General features: G+C 33.5%; 3 protein-coding genes across 4 annotated transcripts in view; all 3 read left to right on the top strand.

Annotated features, from left to right (window-relative positions):
• The window catches only part of LOC127845103 (uncharacterized), a 365,628-nt gene that overhangs the window by 71,644 nt on the left and 278,174 nt on the right, over positions 1 to 15,810 (top strand). The window lies entirely within an intron of this gene.
• The window catches only part of LOC127845106 (uncharacterized), a 271,505-nt gene that overhangs the window by 126,327 nt on the left and 129,368 nt on the right, over positions 1 to 15,810 (top strand). The gene's annotated exons all lie outside the window — the stretch shown is intronic.
• Positions 1 to 15,810, top strand: part of LOC127845933 (uncharacterized) — a 165,771-nt gene that overhangs the window by 147,789 nt on the left and 2,172 nt on the right. The window contains exon 3 of the mRNA XM_052377112.1: positions 1 to 1,375. This exon is cut by the window's left edge and continues 180 nt beyond it. Within this exon, the coding sequence (XP_052233072.1) occupies positions 1 to 1,375 (1,375 nt within the window). The remainder of the gene's footprint in view (positions 1,376 to 15,810) is intronic.

The following is a 15,810-nucleotide window of genomic DNA, read 5'->3' as shown; positions in this document are numbered from 1 at the left end:
TTCGTGTTTCATATTACATTGAGAAATTCGGTAAACCAGTTTGACGTTTATACTATGATTGAAAAACAAATAATGGACTCGATCTACTCCCCAACAGACCGTGAGAAAGCGTACGAACTAGTGAGTGAGATCATGAAACATCAACGCTGCTTGGTACTACTTGATGGTCTAGATGAGTGGACAGGACCTGGAGATCAGCACAACCTACCGACATTGGTAGTAGATCACATCAAATGTGTGATGCTTATTTCAACACGACCTTGGAAATTGGCTGATGGTAAAGTTAAACATTCAGACATCGACGCATTGTTTCAACTGGAAGGAATAAACGAGCCGTTGGAGCTAAGCAAAACTATACTAAGTCGTTTAGTAGATAAGGAAGAACTTGAAATAACATACTCAGCATTTACTCTTTACGTAGAGAAACAGAAGCTCAGAGAATTATTGTCATCACCCATGATGCTCTCTGCAATTGTGTGCTCATATGCAGACGGAATAGAACTTAAAGGCTCTAAGTGTGATATATACATCCTCTTAGTGGAAAGTCTTTTTAAGAAAGCCAACAGTAATAAGAGTACATTTACACATCCCCCCTTTCCTTTATTCACACGGACTGAACACATACAGCCAAATGTGGAAAACCTGAATCGTCTTGCTGAAATGGCCTTTCATTTGTTGTTTGTAAATGAAAGGGAAAATGCAATAGTGTTTAGCATTAAAGAATTAAAGAAATTCAAGATTGATGAAATCAAGGACTTTGCATTAAAATCCGGAATTTTATCGGCGCAACGAACTGCATCTGCACTGCGATCATCGTCATCATTTATGTTTATCCACTTGAGCATGCAGGAATTCCTAGCTGCTTATCATATCGCCCGCAATGCGAATCTTATTGATGGTATTATTTCTATCTACCTTAACCGTCACCCGAAAGCCTATCTCGACATATCACAGGTGTTTATATTCCTGTGTGGACTGGATGTATCATGTGCGGAAAGGCTATCAAGCATGACAGATGAACGAGATGCTTCTAATACTACTACTAGTACATCCCGTTATTCAAGTCACGCAATGTTTAATAGAACCATACTGGAAGGATGTAGAGAAGCTAATGCAAACGGATATTCCGACATTGCCCTTAAACTCAGTCACTTCTACTTCGATAACAACAATATCATTGACCTTCATAAGATTTGGGAAAATAACGCGGCTAATGCCATTGTGTTGCATGTTCACATCGATGACATGAAACCCTTAGAAAACCAACGAATTTCACCTGGAAATGACGAGTGTGCATCTCAGATTACATTTGACCTTCATTCGTGCCTGGAGCTGACACATTTAGAGCTAAGTGGACGTTGCATATTGGGAAAAGGTAAATATACAATAAGGTTCTTTTGTCAAATGTGTTTTCGCTATGTATAAGGCAAAGGTAATGCTATATTTTTGTATAGATCGCATTCCGATAAAATGCTTCCCGATTTTTGCGGAAATAGCGGCTATATATAAAAACAACGTGCAGTTTAGTTATTTTATACAGCACAAGGCTTACAAAATATTTATTTTTAAACATATGTGAACATGCCGTTATTCATAAAAATATCAGAGAAACAAACCAATTAGTTTATCGCAGTGATGTGGTTTTCCCTTTTATTTTATTTGAGAGACTGGCGCATTTTGATTCGTTTTATTCCAGAAAAATCGCACAAATAAAATAGTTCAAGCATCATTAAACTATTATTGTATTACAATAGTCGTCAATAAAATACATAGTACACTAGTAAACCTTAATTACGAATCCTCTTTCTCTAATTATAATAATGTTTTGTTTCGGATTTGTTTTTCCTACTGTGTGGTAATTTTTATGAAAGCAATTACTTTGAATATACAATTAATGATTCCCAAGTTAATGACCGGTTTAGACGAATGCTTCCACAGTATTTAGTGCACTATTTTAGTGCATGCTACCTTAGGCCAAAAAATAGGTCTGTTTCCGGTCTCCTCGGGAAAAAAACAGGGTCGGTAGGTAGGGATTTTTTTTTGTCTTCCGGGTACTAGAATGGAAGGTCAAAACGTTTAAAACAAGTACAAAAAAAATATTTTTTTTGGCACCCCAATAAAAAGTTAAGGGTCGGCGCCGATTCGGGAGACACGGTCGGGCGACCGGAAACCGACCTATTTTTTTGTTGGCCTTATTATGTTTGCAGACCTAAAATGATTATTGTTTTAGTTTGTGATGAACAAACATTTCTCTCAAAATAAGATTACGAAAATAAAATAACAAAAACTTAAAACGCCTCATGTATATTTGTGTTTTTGTTTCTTTTACCTGAGCACACTAATTTTTCACAATGTTGTATCGACCGAATCCAAAACTATGTCTTTTCAGGTCACTAGACTACTCTGTAAAATTAAAGAACAATTTTATTTACATTATATAAGTCGCATTAATGTTCATTCTTTATGAAAATTTGTCAAAACATTAGTTTTAATAACATTTCTGTTCAGTTTAAAACTTATTCGTTTGTTAAACAATTATGCCGCGGTGCAGTTTTAGTTATACGATGATATTACAACCGTGTTAACACTTTATATATCGCAATTTTAGTCAAACGATAATGACACTTGGTCGGATTATGTGTTGTTATGATACAGGGTGCAAGATCGCGTGATTTTGTTGGGATCACACAACAGTAAACGTTAATGGATTTAAGCTCACCGGTACAGTTTTAAACAAAACTTAAATATACCAAAATGGCCAAATATGTGAAGTGTACCGCATGTATGTACATGGTTATGATGCACGCAACGTGACATTTAGACACCGATTTCAGACGTATTCAAGGATTTATACTTTTATCCTTAGATATCAGCACAAAATGCACGAATTATTTTTATGAACTTTGGATTTTTGCAAATGTATTCGATTAACTTGAGCTTTTTGCAAAGTGAAGGTCTTAACGGTGTGTTTACATTCCGTCCAACCCGTGTTTAAACCACTGTAAACCTCGTTCCCTATTGCAAAATGGTGCTTGTCTGAGGGAAAAACAATGCAGATATGGGCAGTTTCTTTATATGGCTATTGTAAAACTTTGCTAACCTTTTGGAAGTCACATTTTAAGTCCAATCTTTATGAACTTACTCAGAAAATTTGATTGTTTGATGTCTCGGCCAAGTTTGCAAATGGTTCTGGTCCGTTGAAAAACATGGCCACCAGTCTTCCTTTCATGGCTATAATGAAATCTTGTCAATGCTCTAGAATTCAAATGTTAAGTCCAATATTCATGAAAAGCAATCAGAATAACTTCTAATGATACCTCGGCTAAGTTTGAAAATTGTTTCGATTCGTTGATAAACGTGCCAGCCGGGGAATAGGGCAGTTGTAGTTTACGGATATAATGAACGTGCGCTAAAACTCTAGTACAGACATTTTGAGTGCATTCATGACACTTGGTAAATACATTTGGTGTTATGATACCTTTGCCGAGTTCTAAAATGATTCTGGTCCGTTGAAAATCTTGGCCGCCAATGGGCGGATAGTTTTCTTTAGATGGCTGTTAGGAAACCGGTTTAACGATCTATGGTACACGTTTAGTCGAATCTTCACGCAAGTTGGTAATACTATTTGTTTAAATGATTTCTCAGCTGAGATAAAAAAAAAATAGTTCAATCCGTTCAGAAAAAACGGCCTCCATGTGGCTAGAAAGTTTTCCTTATATTGCTATTACGAAACCCTTTTTGACGATGCTGGAACAGCAGCGTCCAAGGTTTGATAACCAGTAAAAAAATCTTCACAATGGCGACCTATGTAAAAGACAGAGCCAGTCCGATTGAGATAACTCGATTTTTCAGTTACTTCCCTTGGCATTCGCCACTGCGTAGGAGATTGCTCGTTGATTTTCATTGATAACATTCTCCTAGCAGAGTTGTCGTTCGTGTTGATAAAGGTAAATATTAATAGAACAGCATATCCTGGGGAAACAGATTAAATAAGTGTATCAGAACGTTAATTTCACATTAGTAATTTTACATCCATTTTATTTTTATGTACCAATGAAACAACTATATATTTTCTCTATTTTGTTTGATATTTGTTCTCGATTTAGTAAATAAATTGCGAATAAAACCATGTAAAATTAACTTTTTACGTGATCACAAAACTAAAGAATGCGAACAATTTCGAACCTGCAGATTGTAAACGCTGCACTGCTATGATATATATAGATAAAACAACATTTCTTTGCATAATTGTCCGTCCCGCTAGCGCAGTGGTAAGGACGTTCGCTTTTTCACCTTTACGACACCGGTTCGATTCCCGCTCCCGGCGCAATGTTATATTTTGTATGTTTTGTGGTCACCATTCCGGACAGGTGTTTTTTTCCGGATAATCTCACCCCCCCCCCACGCAGCATTTGACCATATAAAAAATTAAAAAGTATTTCAGTACAAAACAAATTCATTGTCCCAACTATCGTCAATCTAATCTTATTAGGTAGGAGTGCTGGACACACTCCGGGTCCCAACATTATGCAGCCTTAGCGCGGAGGTAACTCATTACCTTGGAAAAACACAAATACACACACTGGGTGCATCCTAGGCGCGTATAGACTCAAACAAGGCAACAAACTCAAGTGCGGGCACAATCATTTAAAATTTACATATTGAATACGATATTCTAACAGAAATAACACAACCACCTAAGCGTACATACCATGTTTGATATTTCGTTCGATTGTTAAATTTCAGCATATACATGTATAAGGTCATTTCGCTATTAGTTAACTTATCCATATGTTCGTGGGCGAACTCGGATAGTCAAGTGCTCATACGATTGAGCTCACATGGTCCGGCTATGTGCTCATACCTACTTTCAAGAATCATCATGAAGGTATTGCCATACTTAATGAACAAGAATGTGACCCGCCTCCCAGTTTCGCTCAATGGGTCAAGTTACCCACGGGTACTACTTCCCCGTACCCCTAAACTTTTTTTTGTACCAAAAATATTTCGTGCGCAAATTGTTTTCGTACCAAATTTGTTATCGAACCCAAATGTTCGTATCAACATACACAATTATGGTGATAGAGATAAACTTAAATTGATGTTTTATATCCATCCTCTTCAAAAGCATCGTCACACCAGTACTGCCAGTACTTTGATTAACACTCTAGGGTCATATTCGTAATAACACCGTCATCGTAATGAAATTTGCTCTGATAATAAGATGTTATGATAGCTAGACGGATTGAGAACATCGTTCTGGTGCGTTGAAAAGCAGGGGAAATATAATTAGTTCCCAAATGCATATTTGATTGAAAAAGTTTTTACGCTATAGACGCCTTATTTTAGCGCAATCTTTATAACACCTGGGGGCCGTTTCTGGTACAATGCGTAACTTTACGGACGAAAATGTACGTACGTATAAAGTTACGTACGCTTTTCTGAATGCGTAAGTGCGTTTCTATAAACCGAACGTAGCGTAAAACTTAGTTGCTATGTTTGAATAAGGATGTCACCCTTTATGTACCAGTCCCCTTATGTACCACCCCTTTATGTGCCACTATCTGACCCTTTATGTACCATATATATAATATATAGAGATAAATAGTATATGGTTTAATATGAAGGTGTGTTAATAATGAAATGCATTTTGTAACATATTATTTATGAATTTAGACTAATATATTGCCATATATTATATTTTATGCCAGCTTGTGTGTCAGTGACTGTCTTAGTATAATTTATTAGCCCCAGTAGTAATAAATGATTCATATTCTTACCTGAAATTAAAGTATATTATAAAAATCCATTTGTCACTATCTTATCCTGACTAAGTCTAACAAAACTGTAAAAAATAAAATTATTTCCTTTTTTAATCATGTTTAGAGAATGACCTTAATTTTCAAACTGTGAAAAATCAAAAAAAATCCTTCTTTAATCATGTTTACAAAAAATATAACTGGTGGTGTCATCAAAGGATGTCTATTTGTGGTATAAATAAAGTTATTAGGTACCTATGTAATTATAAAATTATCACGTTCAATTAAAAAATCAAAGAGAGGATAAAAAGAAAGTTTTCACAGGTTTCAAGTAATTAAGGTAAGTGTTGTTGCTCAATTGTTAAAGTGTGTATATATGCTGGTGATATTCAATATGTAAATCCATACCAACATTATGGCAGACATTATATATTCTTGTATTGATTGTGGTACCAAAGTCATTGACGATGATGAAGCTATTTCGTGTGATATTTGTGAGAGATGGCAGCACCGGAGATGCAACACTGGTTAGTTAAGTTAAATTAGTAAATAATCCTGTATGAAATAAAAGCATTTTTTAGCCCCAAAAAAGGGAAAAAACATACTTTTATTAATTATTACAATGTCATTATAACAAATTTTTTTCATTTTGTCAAAGTGCTTACTGATTATTCTATGATTATAAGAGTAATTTACTTTAATAGTTGAACATTAAATGAATTCATTTTTATTTTCCTTTTCAGGTATTACCCTCAGACAGTATCGCCGGATGGTGAGGCAGGAGCTTGAACTTCCCTGATCTTGCGACCAGTGTCGGGAACATCCTGCTGCCGTACTTGACCATACCGCTGCAGATGAACCTGCTGCCCACGAACCAGCAGAACCCGCTGCCGACGAACCAGCAGAAACCGCTGCCGACGAACCAGCAGACCATGCAGTACAAGAAGCTCCATGACAAGCTCTACGAAATCTGGGACAGATATGAGAACGAGGATGAGTACACCACCTCGAGGCTGCTGAGGGAGTCGAGCCACCTGGTTGGATCAGGACCCATTCCGGCCAACATTGAAGACCACGGCGAGGATGAGGATGAAGAGTAAAGATGAAGAGAAAAGAAGTGAGAATGTACTATGTATATTGGAGTTGGAAAATGTTCTTTACTTCACATGTGCTATGATGTATGTTTGTAAAATATAATAAAATGTTCTTTGCTTCCCATGTGCTATGATGTATGTTTGTATTTGTACTGTTGTTTAAAGAAAAAATAAAATACCCCCCCTTATTTTATGAACTTTTCATTTGTTATTTTTTGTACTACAATGTATGCTTGTATTTGTACTGTTTACCAATAAATGAAAAAAAACTCTAATGATTTGAATGATTAATGCTCTTTGCTTTTCATGTGCTATTTTTATGTATATTTTCATTTGTACTGTTTGCCAATAATCAAATAAAAGTATTCCATTATCAATTTTGTGGATGATAAATGTGTTTGGCTTTTCATGTGCTACGTTTATGTATTAAGTATTTATATGTATTAAAATTACAATATAACAGAATACAATAAAAATTTATGATTTGATTTAGAAAAAGTATTATGAGATTATGTGCTGGACTATGTTATTGGTATGTAAAATTAAATAAAAGTATAAATGTTGTTGTTAATTGGTCTAATTATTTGAGGAATGTGTCACTTCTGAAGAAGGACCCATTTGGTTTGGGATGTTTACTCAACAAACATGACATTTCACACCTGGCATAGGTGAGGAATGTAGAGCTGTTGACCACCAGACAGTGTCATTTGTCTTCATTAGAGATACTGTAACCATTGCATAAGGTTCATTTCATTTTAGCTTTATCATTTTATTTTTGCTATTGGAAATAAAACAATTTATGAATGTGAACAAAATTTCAATTCTAATTCATATTGAGAATTTTTTTTTAATTTTAACATGTAATTTTAAGATTCAAATTTTTGTTTCTTTACAATTGAAACAAAATTGGAAATATTAGAAATAACTACTTCTGTGAACAATATCCAATTATAATTCTATTTTTTAATTTGCTACAGTTTAGATTCAAATTTAGATTGAAATTTTTGTTTCTTAACATTACATTATGAATTGCAATAACAAAATAGATGTAACATATAATCTAGCAATATTTTACTAAGTAAGAACTGAGTTACTAAGTTACTCAGTTTTATTTATCTTTTTTGGTTCTTAACATTAAATTATGCCCTTGCAATAACAAAATAGATACAACATTTAATTCTGCAATAGTTTACTTAGTAAGAACTGAGTTACTAAACTACATAAAGTCTCAAAGTGGTACATAAAGGGACTGGTACATAAAGGGACTGGTACATAAAGGGTCACACCCTTTGAATAATATCTAAACAGAAGTCTGGTGATTGCGCGGACCTAATAGAGAACATTTGAAGAAATTCATAAAGTATATTTAATTTGCTTTGTCTAACAAACTTTCGGTAGACTAAATATTTATACATTTATCCTTAAGAAGTACCTTATAAAGAGCAAAGTTCTTTCCCTTGTTTGCGAAATTGCCATGAAAAAAGGGGTCAACTGTACAAAAAGTTCAATCTCTTGATTCTTTTAAAAGTAAGTGTGGCCATTCTTTGTTGTGCTGGATATGCTCTTTGTTAAAACAGAAGAGATGACTCTTACTGAAGCAAATCTTTTACGAAGGTTAGTCAGATATATTTCAAACTGGAATTGCTGGAGCAAACTTGAAAAAAAATGGATGGATAATACTGAGAAGACAGGCATGGGTATTGTAGCTTACACATCTGAATTTACAGAAACATAATCAAGGAGTTTCCTGACAGGAATTCAATTTACTGGAAGGGTATCTTTGATTATGTTTAGTGCGTCACTGAATTACAAATGGAATGTCCTTTAATGAGAAGAACATCAGCAATGGCCTCTGTAAAGAAGGTAGTTTTTTTTTAAATTTCATTTACTGATCAATGATAATGTACAGTAGTACAGTATGGTTTTAGAAAAATTAACAAACTCTGTAGCTTGTATTCACTTGTTGCACTTCTAGATAATTTTATAAAAACAACAACAGATTTTTACTCATAAATTCATTTGAAATGAGAATCTTTTTTCTGTGATAAATTAACATTGTCCATGAATGCTTCTTTTAATTTGAGACAATAGGCATTTTCAATTATCATAAAGTATGCTTCTTCACATATATTATTATATTATATTTTTTGTTCAATATTTAAAAAAAAGCATGGATTGGTAAAATATATGTCAGGGTATGTACCAGTTGTGATTAGTTCTAAATACAAAATTTGAGAAATTGGGATCCATCCTGGGTCATTGGTATGGGGTAATTGGTATGACTAGCGGGCACTTGTGTAAACCTGAATCACTTTACATGCTTTACCAATACAATGACTGAAATATTTGTGAAAAAGTTCAGTCACTCATAATATACTTAACATAAGGCCATTCACTAATGGAAACTAATGCATTAATTTAAATTCATGGAAAAGTTTTACACATCTGGCTTAATGTACATATGAACAAAACACAGGGAGAAAGCAAACCATTTTTAAATGTTCCTATTTTTATGAAGTTAAATTTTACTGGTTGAATCATGTAAGGATGACACAATTTATTCTTGCAAGGTTCTAATAATTATGCTATTAAAAATATGTGCCCATATACTTGATATTAAATTTCCATTATATTTAAAAAAAATCAGTAAAAATTGTGCTAATCAAATGTTTTTGTCATGTGTTTGGGAAAGATACATAATAATGAGAATATGTTAAATCTGTTGTTTTTTTCAGTTCAAATCTTTAAAAAAAATCAATTGATTTTTGAACACATACACTGATAGCATACATTTCCGCAAAAAGCTTTATTTAGTGCAAAACAAACAACTTCTTTTGATGTTTTTGACAAATAACTTAATGTGAATATTATGCATAACTATGGTGTTAAAAGTGAAGAAACAAAAATGGTATTATTTAAATTATTTGATTGCAATAGTAGTAAATGCTCTACACAACACAAACGTTGTCTATTTTATTTTTCTTATTTATTTGTACAAGTTAATGGATTTAAAACATTAAAAAAAATACATTTACTTATAATAATAAAGACAGTAAACCTTATTCTAATATTTCCCATCAAAAAAAGGTATAAAATAACTGTATGTAAAAAAAATAGAACATTCGCAGCATTGCTTTTCACAATATAAGATAAAATAAAGTGGGTTTTGCGATGTTTACAGCATTATTATAGAACTTTAAATGGTATAAATGGACATTACAGTATGTCCAAAAACACAGTAGAAAGAAAGAAATGTGTTCAAAGATATTGGAAAAAAAAATATCGTTGATAGTTTTCTGTCAATCTGTGTGACAACCTATGAAGAAAAAAGGTTCTAAATAACTTCTTATGACAATTTTATTTGAACATATCAATCAAACTGCATTTGATGTGTCCATATGGTTTATAGGAAACTAAAAAAAATCTTAAAATTAGTAATTAAATATTTCAGACAGTAAAGATTAACAATGACCTTAGTTAAAATTTGACACTTCTTCTTCATGGCAACGGCATTTATAATAATAAAATTAAAGATTTTGAATGTTGATTATACCAAAACAAAATGAAATGTTTTTGTATTGTCCCCATGGTTTGTGTTCTAAAATTTCTTTGTAAAAAACCTAAAAACTCAGAAAAAATGATTGTAAAGCATACAGCAACAACAAAGTTTTGCCATCAATATGATATTAATATGATTGATTACCGATGAAATCTGATAATAAACAAGAGCACCGCATAGCTGGTGCCATGCTGGGCTGTGAAAGCTTGTCAGAATTTTATATTTTTGTAGAGGTCACAGTGACATTGACCTATAACCTAGTGACCCAAAATGGGTGTGGCATTTAGAACTCATCAAAGTGCATCTACATATGAAGTTTAAAAGTTGAAGGTGGAAGCACTTTGATTTTAGAGCCAAATAATAAGGTTTTAGCATATTGCCTACAGCGGACGGGCGGACGTTGGACAACTAGCTAGCTATGACAATAGCTTGGGTTTTCTCTCTCCGAAAACAGCCTCGCTAAAAATACAACTTTGAGCAACTTACAACTGTAACTTACCAAAAACAAATCTCATTGATTTAAAAGTCATAGTGTTTTGACAGTTTTTGTATAAAATGACATATTTGGAATATTTCAATACATGTTTTCAGTAAATTTACTTTAACAGTGAAAACTTTTTAAACCTACTTTAAAATTAGCCATTATTAATATTCAGATAACTTAAGTTTTAGTTGTTACAATAACCATTGCGCAAAGTTAACCAAGTGTTTGAGCCTTGACCTTTACTTCCAGTTAATAATTGCAGCGCTTAAACAACTAAAGCTTGATTGGTCATTATTGGCCCCGTACTACTTAAAAGTACCCGGGGTACTCTTACGTACACTTCAATGTACCCTGGGTACAGAGTTTTATTCCTGCCTAAAATCTGATGTCATCAAACGCACTTCCGAATACGAAACAAAATCCTCTTTGAATAAAACCTAACTCAATATGCTTTTTTGTGTACGAGTTTCGATAATATCATCGCGGAGGTCATTTCACAGAATGTAAACAGAAACATTATTAATTTGAAAATAGAACTAACAACAGCAGATTTAGCCTAAGTATTCCTGGGTATGTTTAAGTATATTTTCTGTACCCAGGGTATAGTGTAGCATACATAAGAGTACCAAGGGAACTTTCAAGTTGTACCAGAGCTGACAAAGACCAATCTAACTCAACTGAGCTAACATGTCGACAGGTTGTATCTCACTGTCTCTACAGTATATTTTATTTTACGCAGTTTTGACAAAATGATATATGCATGATATTATTTCCAAAGAAATGGATCTTGATGCAGAACTTCTGCTTAAACTGTATAAATGTGCCAAATTCAACAATAAAGTGACAACCGTATTCACATTTATAAGAAGCGCTGTTGACATATCAATAAAAATTGTATACAGTAATCTACGTTTTTGTAAATAGTTGCATTTATATTATATCAATGAATGACAATTATACAGTAATCTGCAGACATTCCCAAAAGTTTCGGACCGTCGAACCTGACCGACGTTTTAAAGACAGGTCCGATTGAAATTGTTATGTTGCCGGTCCGAATGTCCGGGAAATAATTCAAGAAGAAAAGTTGATATATTATTATAGAATTCGTTCCAGTGTGCGATCATTTGAGAACAAATACTCCTGGGCATTCCGAAAATTTTCGCTTGGTACCAATTTAGTCCGGTCTTTTATTTATCGATTTCTAATTGGTTAGCGGCTGGCAAAGAATGAACGGTAACTGACGAAACCTCTTCGTTACTTTCCGAAAAATCTTATGATTCTGCTTAATGCAGCTAATGGGTAATGTAACGACTCGCCCCCTTAACGACTCGCCCCATAACGACTCGCCCCACTTTTTATAACGACTCGCCCCACATGTATAACGACTCGCCCCACACACATAACGACTCGCCCTATCAAAATAAAATGTTATATTATATATGGTAATATAAATGAAATCAATTCATAATATGAATTTAAGGTTCGGCATTGTTTGATAACCATCGTTCAGCGGTTTTTTGCCTTATACCTGACCTTAATGACGTCTATTGCAGGCATATTTTGAAAAGTAATAATTTTTATTTTATGATTTTTTTACATCTTTGTTCAGTGACAATATTATCATAAAGCAAGACTATTGGGTATCGGTACATTTGTCTCATGTCATACTTTCCTTTATATTTATAAAAAGAAGCAAAGGCTAAGATCATATCGACAATTAAAGATTCCCAGGTTAAATTACTCAAGAATTTAGGGATTATCGTTATAAAGAGACCGATGAATTAACAACATAATTGACAGGTACATTACCGCGGGCGGGTGATGACAATCAACAATACATGTGTCATAATCGCGAAAGCGTGAATACCTTGCTTCGTGGTAAAGATATTTCCATATATACGGGTATTGAAAGGTAAGAAAAATGAAAAAAGGTCTTTGCCGAAATTTATTTTTTGCAGAAATTTTACGGACACAATTCATCTGTAAGATCATTTTTTATTTATAATTTTAAAATTACCATTATAATCTTAAATCTACCTATTTATTACCTGTTGATCTGAATACACAACACACGTTTTAAAAATCTTTTTTCATACTATAAAAATGCGTATCAGTCCTTTTGTGTTTTTCACACAAACTTTACTTTAAAATGCTAATCAAATGGCGTTTCTTTTAAATTTTGGTGTGAACAATTAGCGCGGAAAGTTTTCAATGGTTTCATATAAACATTTAACGCTAATTAAATGGCGGTTCTTTTAATTTGTAGGTGTGAACAATTACCGCGGAAAATTTGCAATGGTTTCAAATAAACAAGAAACAATTTGTGATAAATCAATTAATTCCACGATTTGTTTAATTACTTAAATGGTTATAACTTTAATTGAGTAATACGTGCCACTGCGGAGTTTAGTATTTAAAGATGTATACATGATTATAGTATACCATTATTTTAAATTGATAATTCGACTAACACCATGCCTGCGCTTTGCACTCTGTATTTGCAGCGCAGCTGCTGGACTTGTGTTCAGCCATGTACGGACCTGTGCAAATAGTTGTTGTTGTTTGTGTAAATAGTGTTTAAATTTGTTATGAATAAAACGTTTGAATAAAATCATTTTCATAAATTCAATGTTGATAATATTAAGATATAATTATATTGATTACCCGGTACTGATGTATTACTGTCTTTTTGTAAATTTTTCTTATTATATCAATGTATTGATATTATTATACACACTGCGTAACTTTCTTTTTTTATAAGTTGTTGTTGTTGATGTTGTTGTATATAAGTACATAAGTATCTAATAAACCATCAACACAAAAAAAGTTTTTCTTATATATTTCTCTTTCTATTCATCTGTACTGTTCACATTTAACATAGATGCTAAAAATGTAACAATAAAAATGATGGGACGAGTCGTTATATATTATATACGCAAAAACATAGTTATGTTACTGTGGTAACGCATAATATTAATTGCAAGAGTTGATAAAATTCCAGGTGTAGAAATCTTGAACATATCATGCAGGATGCGATACAGTATTCCAGTTTCTGTTGAAAGTTCCTGAAAAAGGTGATTGTTAAAGTAAAGCATTTTAACAAATTTCATCAAACTTCTAATTTGCCAAATCTTAAGATATTTTTTCAATACCCCACCAGTTTTTACCGACTTAAAACACAATAAAATCGAAATTAAATAAAAATCCTACCATATAAGTAATGATGGGGCGAGTCGTTATCTATGTGGGGCGAGTCGTTATACATGTGGGGCGAGTCGTTATAAAAAGTGGGGCGAGTCGTTATGGGGCGAGTCGTTAAGGGGGCGAGTCGTTAGTAAACCCAGCTAATGTCCGCCATCTTGAAATTTTAAGTGATCGATTTATAGCAATGTTAAGCACTGCAGTAGCATATTGTAAAGCAATATGTTAACCAAATTATATATTGATTACATATTTTCTAGGTTACTGGTTACTCGTTTACATTTTCTACATTCAAATGATATGTATGAAGCACATTTTATTATATGTGCAAAACATGTACATGTTTTCGGACTGTCGTATTCGGATACAGTATGATTCGACAATTTTAATTTATTTTCGACGTTCTTGATAACATTTTTATACAATGACTATACACATGCGGTGATACGGATGGTATGGTTGATAATATTTCGCATTGCAGTCACCAGAAATTGCAACTAGAAATACTACATAAAAAAGTACAATAAGCTAGGTCACGGGGGTGTCCCCAATAGGGACTCGGCCCTTAATCCCCGTTGGGGTCCTGAGGTCCCAGACACCTATATGTTTGTACATTGATGTTTCGGTCCTATGAATCCCAGTCCGGTCCTGCAAGTTATCTAAGACTACCGGACTGGATGTCCCGTTGACTTAAAATACTTTTGGGAATGTCTGAATCTGTGCTAAAATTAATTGAATTAATATTAGCACAGACTACTGTATAATTGTCATTCATTGACACAGCAGTATAATATAAATGCAACTATTTACAAAAACGTAGATTATACAATTCTAATACATAATTCTTATAGAAAAAGTATACTTTTACCCATGTTTACAATGAATCAATTCTATCACTCAGCAAACGTCACATTCGTTGAGTTCAACTTGGCGTCTTGTGATGGATAAAGCCTTGTTCAATAAAAAAAAGTTGAATGAATTGTCAAAAGGAAAATCGAACAAATCATAACAACAATCGATTCGAACATGTAAAATTTCCTCATTTAGTAGAACTCCAATCCACAATCGTACACAATAGATCACGCACAATCAACGCAGGATTTCCGTTACAGTATCTTCCCATGCCCTACCAAGATCTTAACATAGATAAAGGTTTAAATTAACTAAAATGATGTTGCGCTCGTAGATTTCGTAGTCTACGTTCGGTTCTCCGAAATATCGGTGCATACGCCGCCATATTTATGCTAAATTACTGAGTTACGTGAGCCTTTGAGCACACGTAACATTACGTGCAAAAATACGGTAAACGTAACTTTACGAAGTTTATAGAAACGCTACTAACTGAACATTTTGCACTTACGCATGATTTTTGAACGTACGTAATTTTAAGAAACGGTCCCCTGGTCAAGACATTGTTTTAATAATTGCTCGAATATTTATTTAATGTGGGCGGCTCGTAAGGAAACATGACAGCACGGTGGTTTGGCAGTTTTTATAGTATGGCTATAGTGAAACGCTTCAACACTATAGAAGTCGCATTTTAGTCCAATTATCATGAAGCTTGACTAGAACATTTTGTGTTATGATGTATCGGCTTAATAAAAACAAAGTGTTCCGGTGACCTGAAAAATGAATTCATTAAGAGGCGGGCAGCTTACCTTAAATTAACTTAGTGAAACCATGGTAACGCTCTTGTGGCCATACCTTATGTTA

The sequence above is a fragment of the Dreissena polymorpha genome, chromosome 9, assembly GCF_020536995.1.
Source record: "Dreissena polymorpha isolate Duluth1 chromosome 9, UMN_Dpol_1.0, whole genome shotgun sequence".
Taxonomy (NCBI): Eukaryota; Metazoa; Mollusca; class Bivalvia; order Myida; family Dreissenidae; genus Dreissena; species Dreissena polymorpha.
Note: the sequence above shows the minus strand (reverse complement) of the source record. Positions and strands in the feature narration are given on the sequence as shown.